At 44.7% G+C, this 18,961-nt stretch overlaps 1 protein-coding gene across 3 annotated transcripts; it reads right to left on the bottom strand.

Moving 5' to 3' along the window:
* Positions 1–96: 96 nt before the first annotated feature.
* LOC101464568 (calmodulin-regulated spectrin-associated protein 3) lies at positions 97–18,552 on the bottom strand. 3 transcript variants are annotated; one of them, XM_012924062.3, is made up of 19 exons: positions 18,185–18,552; positions 13,569–13,846; positions 13,149–13,289; positions 12,233–12,319; positions 12,034–12,069; positions 11,475–11,522; positions 10,395–10,533; positions 9,899–10,038; positions 7,997–8,090; positions 7,849–7,900; positions 7,560–7,621; positions 7,431–7,461; positions 4,834–7,255; positions 4,634–4,755; positions 4,206–4,492; positions 4,020–4,119; positions 3,345–3,454; positions 3,100–3,218; positions 97–2,589 (listed from the first exon to the last, which is right to left on the bottom strand). In XM_012924062.3, the coding sequence occupies exons 1-19, from the start codon at positions 18,318–18,320 to the stop codon at positions 2,263–2,265; spliced, it is 4,731 nt and encodes a 1,576-aa protein (XP_012779516.2). In that variant the 5' UTR covers positions 18,321–18,552; the 3' UTR covers positions 97–2,262. The 3 variants fall into 3 exon arrangements, with proteins under 3 accessions (XP_012779516.2, XP_076740805.1, XP_012779517.2); XM_076884690.1 differs by having other exon boundaries at positions 4,834–7,153; XM_012924063.3 differs by lacking the exon at positions 11,475–11,522.
* Between the last annotated feature and the right edge of the window lie 409 nt (positions 18,553–18,961).

Raw genomic sequence — 18,961 nt, 5'->3', positions numbered from 1 at the left:
CGACTTTAGGTCAGTTATATGAAATGATCTTGTCTTCTCAGTAAGATGAGGTCACATGCTGTAAGTGTGAGAAACGACAACAATGAAAAGTTTGATCAGTGGAGTTTAATCCAGTTTGTTATTTCATACATGTATGCTGGTTTGAAAGAGACCAGTTTCACTGTGTGCACTCAACCAAGAGCAGAGAACCGTTTCAGTAACATTAAGTCCATTCTGACTTCACCTTAACAAATGCTTTTGAATCCCTAATGAATCTTTTTAGGTGTTTTGGTGCTTAAACATACTGCCCTGTGACATTCATCAACTGTATAGAGATTTTCCTTTTTTGCTGCAATGGGAAGTTTCTACTGCAGAAGGTGTGTCATTATAATGAAATGACTGCTGGCCATCTTTGAATATGACAGACCACGTGTGGTGTAAAACCAGCAAAAGGTAATTCACTTGTCCTTCTCATAAAACAAGACACGAGTTCCTTCTTTAATATTATGAACAGCAGGTAAATATTTAAAGCAACGGTGTCATCTTGCAAATAGTGCGTTTCACTGTTGTTTCTTTGCTATGTAGCAAAATTGCTCTGCTATGTTCATTCTCGCAGTGTTCAATCGTTTCCCTGAGTCACTGACCAGGTTTCTGTCTTCTAATGTCCATGTAATTGTGTTAACTATGGAGGGACAAGGAAAATGAAGTGTGGTGTGGTCTGGCCACCGGCCTTACACTTGTTTTATTTTATTAAGCATCAAATATTTAAAATGGGGTTTAAAAAATGTTTATTTTTAAATTAATACTGGGAAATTTTTGTTGTTTTTTTTTTTTTAAACAAAAGAAATGGGACACATCTGTGTGGGCTCCATTAAAGCTGAATGATATATACAGACCTTTTCCCCATTTTCAAGAAAGACCTTAGAGTTTCTCAGTCAAAGAGTGGTCCGATTGCATTAATAAAGCATGGCTCCACGGTAGAAGTTCAGGTGGCTTAGCTGGCCTGCCTGCAGTCCAGACCTGCCACATTATGAAACAAAAAATAAAGAAAGAATAGAATAGAATAGAAAAGAACAGAAAATATGACAGAGGCTCTGAACTGTTGAGAAGTTCAAGGTCTACATCAACCTAGAAAATATTTTGCTTCCAACACAGTTCAAAGAGCATAATTTATAGATGAGCTTATGCAATGCAACCCACGATTTGTAAGCAATTTCATTTTTTTGTTATTTAGGCTTTATGCATTTCTTTATGCGTTGGTGTCAGAATGTGTGGCAGCTGATGTGATCTAGTTGCAAAATGGTCTCCAGTTTATTGTTAGTTTCACAAATGTGAAAGACTTTCTTTATTTTAATGAAAGATTCATTAGGGAATACAAAGATGGCAACGCTTGGAACTCCAGTCTGTATCAATCTCTTCCCAAGAGCACAACAATTCAGGTACTTCTAGACATAAGCTTGTTTATGACACGTCATTCTCAAGATTTGATAAGTCCAAGTATACAAAAGTTGTTTAAATTGGCATCTAATGCTCACATACCATCAATATAGTTTCATCAAAACCACAAGTTTCCACTGTGATCTTATTTTGAAATAAGCTTATACCACGTACAGTAAATAACCATTCATGCTGTGGTAATCATCTCTGAGAACCGCTACACATTTACAGATGTCCAAAAGAAAAAGCTCGCCTCTGCTATATGTATCACATGGTTATGGCTATCTTTCATCTTGCAAAACAAATGTGCTTTATCCACCCACTAAGAGTTACTGGTAGAATTAACGTCATACACAACGAAGGTCCCGTCAGACACTCTGACGTGAAGGCATTTTCTCTGTCGTTTGGCTTTGTGTAAAAAACTGGTGTTTTACTTAAGGGGAGGACTGGCTAGCAATCGGTAATTTCATGAAGTTTTTCAGGAAACAACTATTTTCTTTCAAAAGAAAAAAACATGTTTGTATTTTCAAACAATGAAAGTGTACGTAAGGAGACTTTTTAAAAGTAACTAATCCTTGAGTAATTACAAAACCTTCCTCTGTGTCAGTGTGCTGCTCCTGTCTCAAAGTTGTGCTGTTGACACTTTCGTGCACATGAAGGGGAGTACAAATCGCTCCAATTTCTTTTTTTCTATTTCTTGTAAAATCTGAGGCCAACAGAGGTAAGGTGTTTTTTACAGGCCTGTCAGTGTGCACGTATGTTTTTCGTGTTTCACTTCAGTTTGACTGTAATTACAGTGTATTTAGAGTGTTTTCATCATCCATGTGCCACTGTGTGTACTGGATCTCACTTGGAAGTGACAGCCTTCTTAGTAACACTTGCTCTCCTGCTTCCTCCACCTCCCGCTCCTCCTCCTTGCCAGAGATGGCTGGGGATGGTGAAGGCGTCCACGCTCATGCCCATCGTTTTAGAGGGGATGGCACTAAACTGCTTCCTGTCTGAGCTGTATTTGTAGATGGACTCCACCTGAATGGAGCTAACCGTCCGTGGGCCCACCCCAGCCAATCGCGCAAGCTCCTGGGTGTCAGGGTTCATGGTGTAAACGCCTCGAAACTGGCAGCTGGAATCGCGGAAGAGGATGAGGAAGTGGTTGGCAGGACTCTTCTCCATTTCCTGAAGTTGGAAAAACATGAATAAAAGATGCAGTAAGCATGTTGCATCTGTGAGTATGGTCTACACCAGGCATGTCTAAAGTCTGGCCCGGGGGCTGATCACAGACATCGGTCAGATTTTACACGGCCCTCGCTCCTACCTTTAAAATGCATTATTTATGGCCTGCCACCACTAACAGAATTAATAAAGTGTCATTTCTTCTCACCTCAGTGTAGCAACCTCAGTAAGTCACTGAGCTACTGATATTCAGCTTCAGGAGATAATTCTGTTATTCTACTCTCTATATGTGAATGAAAAGCAGATTTATTTTGTTAAGGCTTCAAAACCAGATCACCATAATGAAAATGTTTGTGTTAGTAAAGTAAAATGTAAAAAACAGCACAATGTTTATGCTTCAAAAAAGGACGTGAAGGATTATGGGTGATTTTAATAAATATGGCGCCTACAGTTACAGAAATAGCAGAATTCACAATGAGCTTGATTAAAAGTGAAGTAAAATGAGTCCTCTACCTCAACAATCTTGTTTTTTTGAGACTCGTTGACCTTCCCTGCGAGGCAGCAGCGAGAGAGCGCGTTGTGAATGATGAATTTATTGGACTTGAAACTTGGTTCCTTGAAGAGTTTTGGACCTGAAATGTAAAAAAACAAAACAGACACGCTGGTTTTTGCAGACCAACTACAGCTGAAAGCACTTGGCTATTGCTTACAAGTACAAAGGAACCGAGTGATCGCGTTGGACCTGCTTAACGTTGTACCTGAGTATTCTGGGGCAGGTGAAGTTCCATTTGAACCACTCTCCGAGTCCTTCTCTCCATTTGTCAGTCTGCTTGGTGTTACACAACCTGAAGGTGAATCAGGGCGGGTGCTGCAGAGAAACCAAGAGTGCCCTGGTCGCATTATGACATCATAATAGACAGCAGAGGTAGGCAGATTGATCCAAATATCGTTAGTATCAATATGAATGTTGATACTGTATTTAAAATCTCGCTGTGTTGATAAACTGCCCTATAAGACGCTCGTGAAAAAACAACAAATTGTTGCATTATTGATGTCAACAGATTTGCCAGCATCAGGAAGTACAGGTAGTATATTTTCTAGCATGCCGGCTACTTCCTGATGGATTGGAGCAATGTATTGAACATAGAGGATAGAAACAAACTAAATTATTGAAAAACTATAAATAAATCTGCAATCCACAACCAGAATTTTCTTTTCTGAAAATTTTGAGTTAGTAAGTTAAATAACTCAAAGGTAGGTATCAATATTTAAGTTAATAAGAACAAAAACAAATCCTATTTTTTCTGACTTTCTAACTTTATCACTGGAATTTCTGATATTTCACTCGGATGCAAACACCTGGCCAACTAACCAATGCTGCAATTTCTTAAGCTATGCTTGTGCTGCTGCGACCTGACAATGCAGCAGTGTACCTGCGGACTCGCTTTGTGGGGTCACCACCATTGTTTCCTGGTTCGTCTGTGGCTGCCAGGTTGAGTGAGGAGTGAGAATAGACTCTGGTCAACTTAGTACCTGGGGAAGCAAATGGTAGAACATAAAAATATTTCAGTCATTCAAATAGTGTAGAAATACTTTTTTCGAAACTATTTTGGCTTTACCAGTCGCTCCCTTGGCGGGACTCAGAGATAGCTGCGTTTCCTCTCTGGTCATGCTGCGAGGCCGGGAGCGGCTTTTCTTAGTGGGAGTTCGTCCTTGGTTAGTCGATTTTTGCTTAAGAACTTTGTCCAGGTCCTCCATGAGTCTGAGTTGTTGCCGCCATGCGTACTCCCCCCGTGTAAAATCTCCACGGCGAGCTGGAGTAGCCGGAGGTGTAGGAGAAGGTGAGGTCGTGGCTGCAGGAGGTGTGCTGGAAGGTGATGCCGCTTTTTTTTCTGAGGATGCTAGTCTAAACCCAACCAAACAAATTTAGGTTAATTTTACACACGTGCAGCTCAAATTTGGACTTGTTAATCAACAAATTCAAGAAAAGCAAATCTGTGGGGATTTACTTTGTATAGTTGCTTTCACAAATTTATAGAAACACTACCTGATTTCCCTTTCTTGCTCATTCCACTGTCTCCTCTTCTTTAGTTCCTCTGTTCTCTTCTGCTGTCGTTCTAACAGTACCGCTCTACGTTGAGCCATCTCCCCTTCACTGTGAACCTCGTCCTACAAACAAAGAAGCATGTAATTCATGTGCATCCAAAATACACTTTTCCTTGTCCATTCTCTTTTGCAAGAACTCACCTTGAAAAAAAATCCAATTCCTCCTTTGGCTCCCACTTCGTTCTGCTCTTCACCTGGTTCTAACATCTCCGCCTCTCTTGCATCTCCGCCTTTCGATCCAATTTGTTCTTTTGGCACATCGCTGTCTTCTATTGCCAAATTTAGTCGCTCTATTGGATCCAAAGGTTCGGCAGGGAGTCGTTCTGCAGGTTCCACAGCGGATTCTGTGTGGTCGCTCATGGAATCGGAGGAGAACTCCTGCCCCTCATCAGTTGGTTCATCGCTTCCCCCCTCTGGTCCCCCAAGAGATGATAATGATACTTCAATCAGGCTGCATTGCTTTCCCGCACCCGCGGCTCTTCCTCCTTCACCTCCTGTGCTGTACGCAGCAGACATGGACAAAGTCTCACTTTCAAATGAGCACTCAGAAGGAGCACCAGAGCTGCTCCCTCCAGCAGCTCTTAGACGATCTTGCCTGGGTTGCGGCAACCCTCCAATGACCCCTGTGTCTTCCTGCTCCAACTCCAGGCTAAACTGGGTGGGTGTTTCACTTGAGCCTGTGTCCGAGGTGCTCTCAGCGGCCTGTGGCTGCTGGGTAGCCTGGGGAGACTCCTGGGGAGTCCGGGGTCCACCGATACGGAAGGAAGAAGAGGTCTGTACCTGACACTTGCTGGGCGACACGCGCCGCAGGTGTGGGAGTGTGTCCACAGTTTGGGTTGGTGTCAAGACGCGATTGAGCGGAGGGAATTTAAGTTCGGAAGGCCGTGGGTGAGGCTGGTGTTGGATACGTGGATGGTGTTTGGGGCTACGGGGAGTGGACTGACTCTTAGTGCGAGAAGCTGGGCAGGAGGAAGATATAATAGTTTTTGGTGATGTGGAAGAGGAAACAAGATGAGACCGGCGTGATGGGGAAGAAGCAGATGGAGCATTGGAACCAGCAGGAATCACCCAAGCTTTACTGGTAGTCCTGGTTGGGGTTTTTGTCGGAGTTCTTGGTGGTGTTTTTGTTGGAGTGTGAGGAGGGGTTTTGGATGGTGTTTTGGTATTACTTCTAGTTGTTGATTTTGGAGTTGTTCTGAGCATATTTTTGGGTCTTTGGTTGCTCATGAGTTGCTGTTGCTGCTCGGTAAGTTTCTGCATGTCCTTCTGTAGCGACTGCAGAGCCTCACTGAGTTTCTGCACCACCTCGTTGTATTCCACTAAAACGGCTTCCCCCACTTTCTCTGTTCCTTTTTCTATCTCTGATCCTTTCTTACTTTCAATAGAGAATGTGACCTGTTTCTCTAACCGCGGAGGATTGGAAACAGATGGCTTTTCTTTCTCCTCCTCCTGTTTCAGTTGTTCCTCCATGCGAGTGAGACGCTCATCAAGGGTCAGATTATCATCCGCTGCCTCACCTCCTCCTTCTCCTTGCTCTCTTTTCAGTTGAAGGAAAGCAGTTTTTCCAAGCCGCTGCCTGTGCTTGGCAAAAATAGCTTCGATACGTCTTTTTTGAGCTTCGATGCTTTTGCGTTTTTCCTCAAGACGAACTCCCAGTTCCCAGGCCTCAGAGCCAGGTTCCGGACCTCTGGGACCTGGGCTGTCCTGGCACCCTACTGCACCTGCTGGGGTGGAGGGTGTGTTTGGAGTTGCTGGGGTTGTTGGAGTCTGAGCAGAAGCCGACTCTTCCCCAGTAGCAGCAGGGTGTCTTCTTCGGTTGTCTCGTCGCTCAGCAAAGCTCGTCATGCGTGGACTGTTGCTGGTGCTGTGGTTTCCCTGACGACCGCTACTGGGTCGTATGTTACCCGGGGCGTTTCTGGGCATATCGTCCGATGCTTCCGAGGAGTCGACGCTGCCATCTCGCAGTACAGAGTCGTCATCACGTGACATATCAGAACGTCCTGACCTCTCCCGGCTTTCTCTCCTTCCTTGCCTTTCATTGCCGCCCACTTCTCCTCCAACTGGCCGGTAGAGGATTCCGGAGCGACACGGAGCAGAGCTGCTGAGCTGGGGATTATCCTCTTCAGGCGAGTGCAAAAAGAAACCTGCTGGAGCTCCTTCAGGACGTAACCTGGGCTCTGGCCTGTCTGCCAAAGCTCCTTTCCCACCTTTCTCAGGTACCCTTCCCTTCTTCTGGTCTTTGCTGCCCGGTCTATGGACGACCTGCATCGCCTCCTCAATGGTCGGCAGCTCTCCCATTTGTGCAGTGTGTGCATATGGACCCCAGGAAGAGCGCTGCGATGGGGCTGAAGCGCTGACCAGGTGGCTGAGATCCTCCGGAGGGCTGTACGGGACACGAGTCATCCCTGCTGATGTCATCGGGGACGTCATTGCCGGGATGGCGGTGGCGAGGCTGTCAGTGCTGACGGAGCGAAAGACAGAATCTATTGGGTTTCCCATGACAATGTCAACATCACTGTCCAGGCCAAATGGGATGCTGAAAGTCACTGCTGACAGAGGACGACTGCAGAGAGGTGGGTGACAACGGAATGATGGATAAATGGATGAGTTGCACCAACAAGTATGGAAAAGCAGAGTCCACGGAAGCCAAAGTAAGAAGATTAAAAAAATTAAGATAAAATATGAGAGCAACACAACACTTACGATAGAAACCACATAAAGGGTTTAAGGATATCTACCTGATTTGTTTCTTTGTCCAGCTTTTGTTTTCTGCAAAGAAAATAACTCATAAGTCTCACACAACGGCTAATTGCACGCAAATGCAAAATAGCAATAGGCATAAAAGATGCGTGCCCAGTAACTGTTACCTGGTGAAACTGGAGAGGAGATGGGTACAAATGGTTGTTTAAAGATGAAAGAAGGAGAACCGCTGAAAAGGGACAACAGTGTTACACAACACAGCCAATTTTTGTCTGTGGCCCATCTGTTTGACTCAACAAATGGCTTGATTAGGTCCTGTTTGACTGTATTCAGATTTATTTCAGTTGAGTGTTATTTCCTACCCTGTAGTAATTTGGGTTTAGTGACTGGTCTTTTTTTTAATAATATTTCTAACCACTTTTTGTATATGTACTTGTATGTGTGGCATGCTGGTACCTGTTGCTGTTACCAGTGACGGGACTAATACAGTCAGTTAACCCTGAGACATCTGAAAGGTACAGAATGCAGTGTTACAGTCAGTGAACAAATGTGCACAAAGCCAGTAAAGCAAAGAAGTTCTTATTAACGTGGTGAAGTCACAAACCTGTGAGGTCAATGGGCTGTACGGGCTGGACAAAATCAGGTTTCTTGATCTCAAACCACTCCAGCAGCTCTGCTATGAAGCTCATGATGTTAAGCTGAGGAAAAGAGTGTGTTAGCGTGACATATGGACATTATGAAGACAGCATCAGCACTGAATACATTGCTTTAATGTCACGCCTCAGATTCAAGATAACTATATTACTATAACGATAAGATAGACCTTTCAGACATAACATTATGACCACCTGCCCAGTATGGTGTTGTTCCGCTTTGCTGCCAAAACAGCCCTGACTTGTTGAGGCACGGACTCTACTAGGCCCCTGAAGCTGTGGTATCTGCACCAAGATGTTAGCAACAGATCCGTTTACTCATGTAAGTTGCAATGTGCCTCCATGGATCAGACTTGTTTGTCCAGCACATCCCACAGGAGCTTGATTGGACTGAGATCTGGGGAATTTGGAGGCCAAGTCAACACCTCAAACTCACTGCTGTGTGCCTCCAGCCATTCCTGAATCATTTTTGTGACAGGCCATCAGGTAATGTCATGCTACAATGCTTAGGTACCTGGTACGAGTCAAAGTAACATCCACATGGATGTTAGGACCAAAGGTTTCCCAGCAGAACGTTGCTCAAAGCATCACGTTGCCTCTGCCGGCTTGGCTTCTTCCCTCACACACCATCATCCACTTGATATAAAAGAAAACGTGATTCATCAGACCAAGCCATATTCTACCATTGCTCCATGGTCCAGTTCTAATGTTCATGTGTTCATTGTTGGTGCTCTCAGTGGTGGACAGCGACCCTGACTGGTCTGCAGCTATGCAGCCGCATACACAACAAACTGTGATGAAGTCTGTACCCTGACACCTTTCTATCAGGGCGATTGTGGCTTAAGAGTTGGGAGTTCGCCTTGTAATCGGAAGGTTGCCGGTTCGAGCCCCGGCTTGGACAGTCTTGGTCGTTGTGTCCTTGGGCAAGACACTTCACCCGTTGCCTACTGGTGGTGGTCAGAGGGCCCGGTGGCGCCAGTGTCCGGCAGCCTCGCCTCTGTCAGTGCGCCCCAGGGTGGCTGTGGCTACAATGTAGCTGCCATCACCAGTGTGTGAATGGGTGGATGACAGGTTGTGTAAAGCGCTTTGGGGTCCTTAGGGACTAGAAAAGCACTATACAAATACAGGCCATTTTACCATCAGAACCAGCAGAAAGTTATTTGGCAATTTCGTAATGGACTGGTTCTTATACAGTGCTTTTCTACTCTATCTGATATTAGGCATGCAGACTGTAGCAGATCGAACCAACAACCTTCCAGTTAGTAGGTGATCCACTCTACCACCTGACCTACAATAGTTCGTCTGTTGGATCAGACCACACAGACCAGCCTTCACTCTTCACATGCATCAGGTGGCCTTGGCCGCCCATGACCCTGTTGCTGGTTCACACATTTTGACAGATACTGATCACTGCAGACTAGAAACACCCAACATGAATTTAGATGCTTTTTAAACCCTTTTTAAAGTTTAGCAGACGCTATGGCCCAATCATGCAGCCATCACAATATAGCCCTTCGCTCAAATCTGTACCCTTGCCCATTTTTCTCTTGCTAACCCATTAACTTTGAAGCCAAAGTCTTTACTTCCTCTCTAGTATATCCCACCAACTCACGCTATGATGAAGAGACGATCGGTTTAATTCACTTCACCTGTCAGTGGTCATAATGTTATACCTTTTCGCTCTAAAAGCTGGCTTCTGTTGCCCTCTAGTGGTTTAAATTGAAACCAACTGGTTTACATTCAGACCACAAACATTTTTCAGCCTATAGAAAGGATTAAGTTAGGAGTAAACACCCATACAAAGTTTCTCTGTTAACTAACAACAGTTTAATGTCAGAGACCGTGACGCTTACATGCAGAGTCAGTGGCGCGTAGAGCATATCCTCCACAGCAAGGGGGCAGCAGCTCTGCAAGCTGCTCTCACAGAACTCTTTGATCAGCTGCAGGTTGTAGAGAGAGTCAGCTACTGACATGGTATCCTTCAGACACACATCTGGAAGGAGTAAACAATGAAAAACAATGGAACAATGCTGCTTCCAGATGTTTGTCAAAGAACTTTAAATATATTTGCTTCAAATCAAGATAAAAGATGCTTTTTTTAAAGGCAAAATCTAAATAGAGAACATGAGAGGCACTATTGCGTTTTGTGACTATACTGATGTACTAAAAGTTACACGAAATGCATTAACAAGCAACATTTACAGGAAATTGTATTTTAAATTACAGCCCTATCACTTAAGCTGTTGAGTATTTTGAAGCGCACATTAACTAAATATAAATATTTCATCATCCTATCTGTACATCTATGCACATCTATGAATGTGTGTTAGTGTCTGAGTTAACGTGTACCCTCTAGAGGCAGCAAGCTGGGGCAGTAATAGTGCAGCACAGCAGCTATTGCGCAGCCGTTAGACAGATCTTTGACCGCAGAAACCAGAGGGAAAGTGGGAGTCAACTTAGACTGCACTTTGTCCTTCCTATAGCGGATCTGGATAAGAAAAGAGAGGGAAGGAGAAGAAAATTGACATAGGGGGGAAAAAGAACGTTTTGCAAAAAAAATAAAATAAGTGAGACTAAGAGTATACAGGCAGGGAAACGGGTTGTTTTTAAAGGGATTCAGAGAGAGACTCAGAAGTAGCAAAGGAAATATAAAATCAGCCAGCGTTGTGTTTCCGTCAGACAAGAAACAAAAGCATTGACTTAAAGTGTGAAGCCAGCCAAACGCCAGGAAAAACTGCAAAGAGAAGAAAAGCCCATAGAAACAAAGCACAAGACCAATGATGCCTCAAGTTTGTACACATATAGACACAGCAACCAGAAGGTGCAGTGCAACAGTTAAAAAGGGACATTGCAAACAAAGAAAAAAGACTGAAAGAAAGACGTGAAAAGGAGGATGTTTGTTTTTCGGTGTCCATGCAGTGGTAATGGGCACTGATGACACTGTGAGCCTTTGCTTCTAATTGGCATTGATTAAATGAAAAAAGTAAAAGAAGAGAAAGAAAAGGTGAGTCTCGCAGCTCAGACGCCGCATCAGTCTTTGACGTCCACATGAGATAAACAAACCCAAAAACAAGGCATCTGTAACGTAAGCTGACTGTTCCACAGCCTTGTTGGAGCAGGACAAAGAAGGCGCGTTCAGCTTCAAAGGGTAGCACGCAGTGGCGCCGTGCCTCCTATAACAAGGCTCTGTAACACACAACGATAACTATGGAGAAGTTGTGTTAAAGGCTAATGAGTTTTAAAGTGATCCATCCAGCCTCGAGGTTGGAGTGGTGGTTAGCTCGCAGTCAGCTGTACGGTCAGTCACTGGTCGACAGCGTGGTAGGTGAGGTGTGGCGATTGGTCGGTTTGTCGGTCAGTCGAGTGCAATGGTACGGGAAGCGGGGGTGGGGGGAGAGGGTGAGAGAAGAGCGAGGTGTTATACGTTACCACTGGCGGCTTATTCCCCGACTCCTTCAAACAAAAAGCGATAGCATGCTGGATGGGGGATGGCAGAGAGAGGGAAACAAGCATAAATGACAAGGGGGCCGCTCATCACGGGAACCGCCACACCAAAAAACGTCTGCTCAGGGGGGAGAGGACAGAGCGATGGAGGAGGAGGAGAGGAAGGGGACAAACCAAGGGAGCACAGATGTCTTTTAATAACCACTTAATAAAGGTCACTTCACCTCTGTCGCCTCCTTCTTCAGCAACTCCTCCTCCACCTCGCCTCTAAAAATCTGGCTCATTTTGAGATGAAACTGATGACTGAATGTAGCAACGTCAGAAACACCCAGTGTCCAAAACAGCATCAGTTGACAATAATAAGGAGTTTCGGGACATAATGGGGCAACAGATCGGTCAGCTGGTATTAAGATAAGTCTACTGGACACTTTTTATGAGGAGACAGGTAAAAGGTATGTGTGGGCATTTCCAGCAGGCACAATAATGTCAGCCGTAGCAGATGGACAGACAAAGAGGACAACAGAGAAGAGAAGAGTACACTTACGGGGACTAGTTTCCAGTACCACCGGGTGGACTGACACTGCCAGAGATCAAGGAGTGACAGAAACAAACCGAGGGGAGAAAACAGAAGAAGGGCAAGGTCAATGTTTGAAGCTGCAGCAACATAGCAATGAGGCACATACATGCTTTATTACAAGTCATCAAGCATGTGAGTATTTATGTGTTTGTTGGCGGTATTTTACCGAGTCCTGAACAGGCTGCAAGTCTGTGCAATTCTGTGACTTAGGCGGCTCTTCTTCTTCTGTGCTTTCTCTTAGCTTCTGGTTCAACTGCAAATGTAAGACAAACACTATTACAGTAGAACTCACATGATTTCAAAGTTACAATGTTTTATCACAAGAAATAAAATGTTTCTTAGCCAATGCTAGCTAACGTGCTAGCATTAGCTGATAATGAAATTATAATGATAATTTCTTTAGCTTAATTAGCAAGTTTCACTATCCCAGCTGTCATGGCGTGAGAGATGGGGGACATCATGGACTGTAAACAAGTCTGCCCATTTTACAAGATTCGTTCATTCCACGAGTCAGAAACAACAATTATCCAAGATACGTTCACAGGCTAACAACATGTGATTGACACGTCGTCCTCCCCTCTCTTGTCACGCCCAGAATCAAAACACCATTCAGTGATTGTGGAAATAGTGATGCTTTAAACCAGTAGAAACCAGTGGTTGTCATCATAGTAGTTATGTCCGTCTCTTGACAGCATCCATCTGAGGATGAAATGGTCATGTAAATCTGCATAACTTTGAATCTCAATACAATTTCATCTAGTGAGGTTTTTTTATGTCTTCTCTGCTACAAAGACCAACGCTTCTTTGTGTCAGGTTGTAAACGTGTTTATTTTTGTTGTAAAGCTGGACATTTTAACAGTCGGTGTGGATTGATTCGCTTTTGGAGCTAACCTCAGGTTGCCACTGGAGACAATGCAGAGTCTGTGGTATTTCAGCATTCAGATTCTCATGACTAGTCCTGTCAGTGATGTTGTGTTATGTGTGATAACTTAATCTAAGGCTTTAAACCAATAAAAACCATGAACTGGGACAGAAGTTGAATCTGCTGAGACCAGCAGAAATCACCGATGTTGTGTTCTCACCCTGTTGACCCAGAAGAGCAGTCCATTCTCCCACGGCGCTCCAACACCCATCTGCTCCGCCTCCACCGCCATTTTCACCTGACCCACCGTCTCTTTGGTAGCCAGTGACATCAGCGAGTCAATAAGGGCGAGGTGGGCTTTCTGCACCAATCAGGGAGAAGAAGGACCATTTAAGCACCTGAGTAGCTGGTATGACTGAGACTGAAATGTTGGCACAGTTGGAAAGGCCAGTCTGAAGATCTGACTCTTTTCCTTCCTGTAAATGATCCAATCTTACATTGGAAACCTCCTATAAAAAATGTTTTTAAATTGTATTTAAGTGACTATTCAAATGCTACCTGAGATGCTGAAAGCATTCAACTACTTGCAGGTTGAATTTAAAGTAGAAAATACGCCATCATACAAATACACAACACACACCGTTTTAATAGGGCTACTGCTAAGGTCCTCCTCTGTGACATCGGCATCCTGGACCTTCGGAGCGAAACCTTTCTTAATGAGGAACTGCAGGAGGGCAGAGTTATCAGCTGGAGACCCCTGCGATGCTGGCTGAGAGACCCCGTGTGCCTGGGCAAGCAGTGCCTGAGCTCTGCAGTAGATCTCCGGGGAGAGAAGCAGCTTGGAGACAGCCGGCTTGAGGTGCTCTTGTTCATACTGGTCCTTATAGAGCGGATCGCGCAACTCCACCGGAACGTTCTCTGAAAAGAAAAGGACATTCTCACTTTGGTTTTTGGAAGAAGAGTCCATATTAGCAAATATTAGCAGCCAACAGGTCTTCTCCTGTTGGCTGCTCTCTTTAGGGGTCACCACAGTGGATCACCTGCCTCGCTCTCATTCACATGGTGGTCAGAGCTCACTTCACAGGCCAGATTTACTAACACACTGTTCCATCACAAACTGGGTTTTTGTTGGAATTTACTAAGAGAGCACAGTGACAAGAGGTGGGAACGTAGAGCTTTTTGCAACTGACCCTGTCGCATTTGTGATTCTGGAAGTTACTCTTTCAAGGCACAAAATATAGAGAAGGGACTATTTAAATCAAGCAGATATTCTTAATTGTACAGATATTTAACACTGAATCACACCTATTACAAGGTAGCTGTAGCTAAGGAGGTAGAGCAGGTCATCTGCTGATTGGAAGGTTGGTAGTTTGATCCCTGGCTCCCTTCAGTCTGCATGCCAAATATCCTTGGGCAAGATACTAACCCGAAGTTCTTTGCTGATACATCCAATGGAGTATGAAAGCTAGTTAAAAAGCATAGAAAAAAACGTATTTGAGATTTGACTTCCACGCTATTTTGGCCTGTTCAGTAAATCTGACCTTAAATCTTCTTACAATTAGCATATTAGCTTAATGGATGCTGCTAGCATGCAAAGGTAAAGAGAAAAATTCTTTATGAAATATTTTTAACTGCCAGTTTGACCAGTAGCAGCTTTTGAAAAAGAGGTTTGAGATTAAAGCACCAACTTCTAGCTCCTCTTTACACACCGATCAGGCATTACATCATGACCACGTGTCCAATAAGGTGTTGTTCCCCTTTTGCTGGAAAAACAGCCCCGACCTTTTGAGGCATGGACCACTGAAGGTGTGCTGTGGTATCTGGCACCATGTTGTTGTCAACAGATCCTTTATCCTGCTGAAAGAGGCCACAGCCAACAGGGAATGCCGTTTCCATGAAAGGGTGTACCTGATCTGCAACAATGCTTATGCTTAAAGAAACGACGCTAGATGCAAAAGATACAACTGTGTTTAGAAATTCAAAGGACGGTCACTGAATGGTGCAAGCTGTACACTCATCTATTATCTCCAAGCCGAGATCATTGAGAATAAGAACTTGTCCACTTTATACAAGAGCTACATCTCTTAGGTGCATGTGAGCCGATATATATGAGGAGAAAACACTGAGCTTTCCTGTGCTGTGCTCTGGGAACGGTAAAAACTGCCAGATGGAATTCTGATGCAGAGAAAGGCTTTATGAAAACACTGCCCAATGTAAAATAAAGGCCGCAGCAGTCACACAGGCTGTTTGCAGCCAGCCTTGTCACATAAACTGTGGAAAAATATAAATAACTTATGGAACACACTGAAGACGTATTCCCACAATGGAAATCTGTGACGGAAAGCTACAGAATCTGACTGCAGGAGGCAATAATGTCATCATCTTCATGTACAGCTCAGCTAGGTTACCCAGACAAGAGAGTGTGTGTTTGTGAACATGTCCAGTCCGCTAGGAGTTGGTCAGTTCATAGACACATACACACTGTGACCACAAAAACACACAATTCCCTGACTGACCCATATTCCAACTTGGCATGATCTGGAAGACTGGAGTAGATTTGAAGGAACTCTCAGAGCTCGCATGACTTCCGTTCACTCTGCAGTCAGTCCCTGATCTCTTTAAGTCTCTGCCATTATTTTCTACCCCCTCACTTCTTGATCCATCCACACACATTTTCAGAGTGACCCGCAATGAGCGCCACAACTACTCTCCACTGTCGTAAGGCTTACTTATGTAACTGAAACTCCTCCTTCCTATGCTGTGGCCCATTTCTCTGAGGAGAGGAGACAAAAGATTTGACGAGCACATCGATTACACTGAGCACACACTGCAGTGCAGTGTGACACACGCGCACTGTTTTTGGGGTTGGACCCCTTTGCCTTTCAGACTCTGTAAAGAGAGCTGGGAGGAAACAGGACTTCGGTCACTATGGGAACGATGAAAATGGAAAGTGGCCATTTGTCCCAATCACAGCTGAGGCAATGAGACTGGACTGCAGAGTAGGGAACATTACAAACAGGACTGTGGAGCTATCCATTTAAATCTTTCTACCACAGTGCAAACACGTGTTTAGGGAAGCAGATATGGATTATTTTCTCCATGGATTGACCTGCTAATCATTCTAAAAACAATGAACAATGTCCAGGATAGATTTCCAGAGCCAATCTCAGACTCTTCAGACTCTTCAGATTGTTTCCTTGTGCAACCATTATCCCAGAACATGAAAAACATCCTGTTCTATCAAAGAAAAGCAGAATATTCCACGAGTTAAAATGGGAATTTGTAACATATAAGCTTGAAAACTGAGAGAAGGTACTAATGTGCTTGAATTCAAATGGTTCCTCTGTTTAGACGAATTTAAATTCATGTTGAGTTAAAGTCCACTCATCATTTCAGGGTTACATTTGCTGAAATTGATGATTTCCTTACTACCAGGGAAACCTATGAATGTCTTTCAGGACATAAATTTAAGTCACCATTATTTTGGGTTGCATCTGAAAAAGTTGAATGGTTGCTAAATCCCCAGCACTCACAGAAGGTGGTTCAGTTCTAGTTGGTGTAGACCAAACACAGAGCTAAAACTGATGTGAACACATACGCATGTGGTGACTCTCGGTTTGTCACTTCTCGTGAGTTAGAAATATTTTATTGATGATGCGTGACTCCTGCTCAGACAGGACAATCCTGCCAAAGAGGACTGACTCTCAGTGAGGCCATTTCCTGGTTAAATAAAGGTCACGGAGTCTTTACTAGAAGACTATTACCTAACTTGACTTGGAAACCACATGATACCAAGAAAAAAAATACAACTGGTTTCATAATGTCTCTGTTTGTTTTAAAGTGACACAATCATTAGATAACAGCTCTCTGCGGTCCTGTCCACTGTTTGGGTGGAATAATAAACCTCGTCAGTGTGAGGACTGTGACCGGTGCATGAATCTCATGTGCGGCTTTATTAGTGCCATTTTCTTCGGGGCTTCCATTAAAAATTCGACAAGACACCCCAGTGGACATTTTCCAGTTGACGGATAACAATGAAGCCTCCCTGCTGAGAGGCTTACAGCTCATCTCTCCTCCTCTCTGCTGTCCTGCACTGACGGGGAGGCCAGACACAAATGTGATATGAAATTCTGTCTAAAGCCATTACTGCAGCAGATAACCTGGATTATTACATGCGCAGGTTTACTACTGCTTAGTTAGCCTGCTGTGTGACATCACTGCATTAGCCAGCACAGTCTGAACCTTCCTACATGCACATTATGTGAGATTGGGTCTTGTCACATTTATCATGCTAACAGGAGGCCGGAGGTAGCCACAACACTAACCAGAGCAATAGCAGCTGGCAGGATACTGAACTGCTTCAAAATCAAATACGGTTTTGTTTTGGTCGGTTGGTCTGATCAAATGACAAAACTGCTGATTGCAGACCCAGCCACGCAGCATGATGTCACCCGATACAGAGCAGGCATAAAGTGCACAAAGACCAAAGCTGACCTAACATTTCTTTCACAGTGTAACCAAAATCTAAACAACGTGGTCTTCGTGAGAGGTGGTTTATCGCAGCAGGATGCTGCACCTACACCTGCTTACAGCATTCAGAAACCCTCTGCATTCTTTGGCCTGTTAATGCAGGGAGGAGGTGGCACTTGTGCCGGGTTTATTCAGAACTTCTTCAGGGAATGAATGCGTGTGGTGCAAGAAAGCCATCCATTGTCTTAGCAGCCCCACTGTGTCACCTTCACCACACCGTGCGTGCGTAACAGTGACACAAATATTATGCGGTCTTGACCCATTTAGAGCAGGCCCACGCATGAGCTATACATACACATTTCCCAAATCCACAAAAAAACCCAACAAATAAATTTGCCCGTCGTTACAAATCTCTCCACAGGCCTGACTGAGCCCGGCTCTGACAAAGGCTTTGTTGTCCGGTTCCTCCACGCATCACGCACCACTGAGGAGATTCCTTCTGACAAGCCTCGTGCTCACGTCAAATAATTGGCTAATATGATAACCTGCACGCGCTGTGGAAACTGCACACCCGATAGAGGGGGGAGACGCTGGCCCAGGTTGACCACGAGCATCGTCGGGGCAGAGGATGATAATGATGGATGACGCGGAGAAGGGCTTTCCTTTGAAGGCAGATAGCGGGGTTAGACGGACTCGGAGCTGCATATGGAGCGGGATACAGCGGGATAAATTATTAAGCGCCCCACCCAAGATGCGCCTCAGCTGTGGGTAGAGGCTGGAGGGTACCTGCAGAGCCGTAGGATTTCGACAGCAGCCACCGAACGCTGGCGCAGATCTTGGCTCGATTGAAGTCGTACTGGTCCAGCGGTTTGATCTCCGGCACCGAGAAGGTCTTCTTCATCGCGCTGGGAGAGTCCACCATGGCTGCGGTGTACCGCACCGAAGACACGGAGGCAGCAGCAGCAGCACCGGGGAAATGTGAGGAGGAGGGATGGAGAAGGAGGCGGGGGAGGAGGGGAAACGGAGGAGGGCTCTGCGATTTAGACTGAAGACAAACAAATGAATGATAATAAATCAGTTATCACAAACAGAGGGTTGATAATAGAAACGTGGTCTGCTGACAGATTTGTTTCTTTTAAAAAATAAATGTCACACTGGTGCCACCAAGCCGGCTCCACGCCCCCCTAAACGTCACAAATCAGCCAATGAGGATGTTTCTCAGATCGGCGATGCTCTCCGCAGCAGCACAAACAGCACTAACAAACCTCCGCTCCGGTTCACAAGAGCACATTGATGGAATTACCCGACGCCACTTTTCAGCCTGTAGACTCGGCATAAACGCGAGTAACAGCCTCCTTCCTCCACACGGCGGCGCCCTTGAGCAAGGCATCAACTCGATCACTCACACGATCACTCACTACATCTGGAAAGTATTCACAGCGCTTCGTTTGTTCCACATTGTGTCATGTTACAGCCTTATTCACGTTCATTTTCACACCGTATTCTAACGCAGTAACCTCAAAGAGAAAGTGAAAAGTTTGCGTGAAATTCTTGCAAATTTTA

The sequence above is a fragment of the Maylandia zebra genome, linkage group LG6 (assembly GCF_041146795.1).
Source record: "Maylandia zebra isolate NMK-2024a linkage group LG6, Mzebra_GT3a, whole genome shotgun sequence".
In the NCBI taxonomy this organism is placed as follows: domain Eukaryota; kingdom Metazoa; phylum Chordata; class Actinopteri; order Cichliformes; family Cichlidae; genus Maylandia; species Maylandia zebra.
The sequence above is the reverse complement of the archived record's forward strand: the minus strand, read 5'-3'. Positions and strand labels throughout refer to the sequence as shown.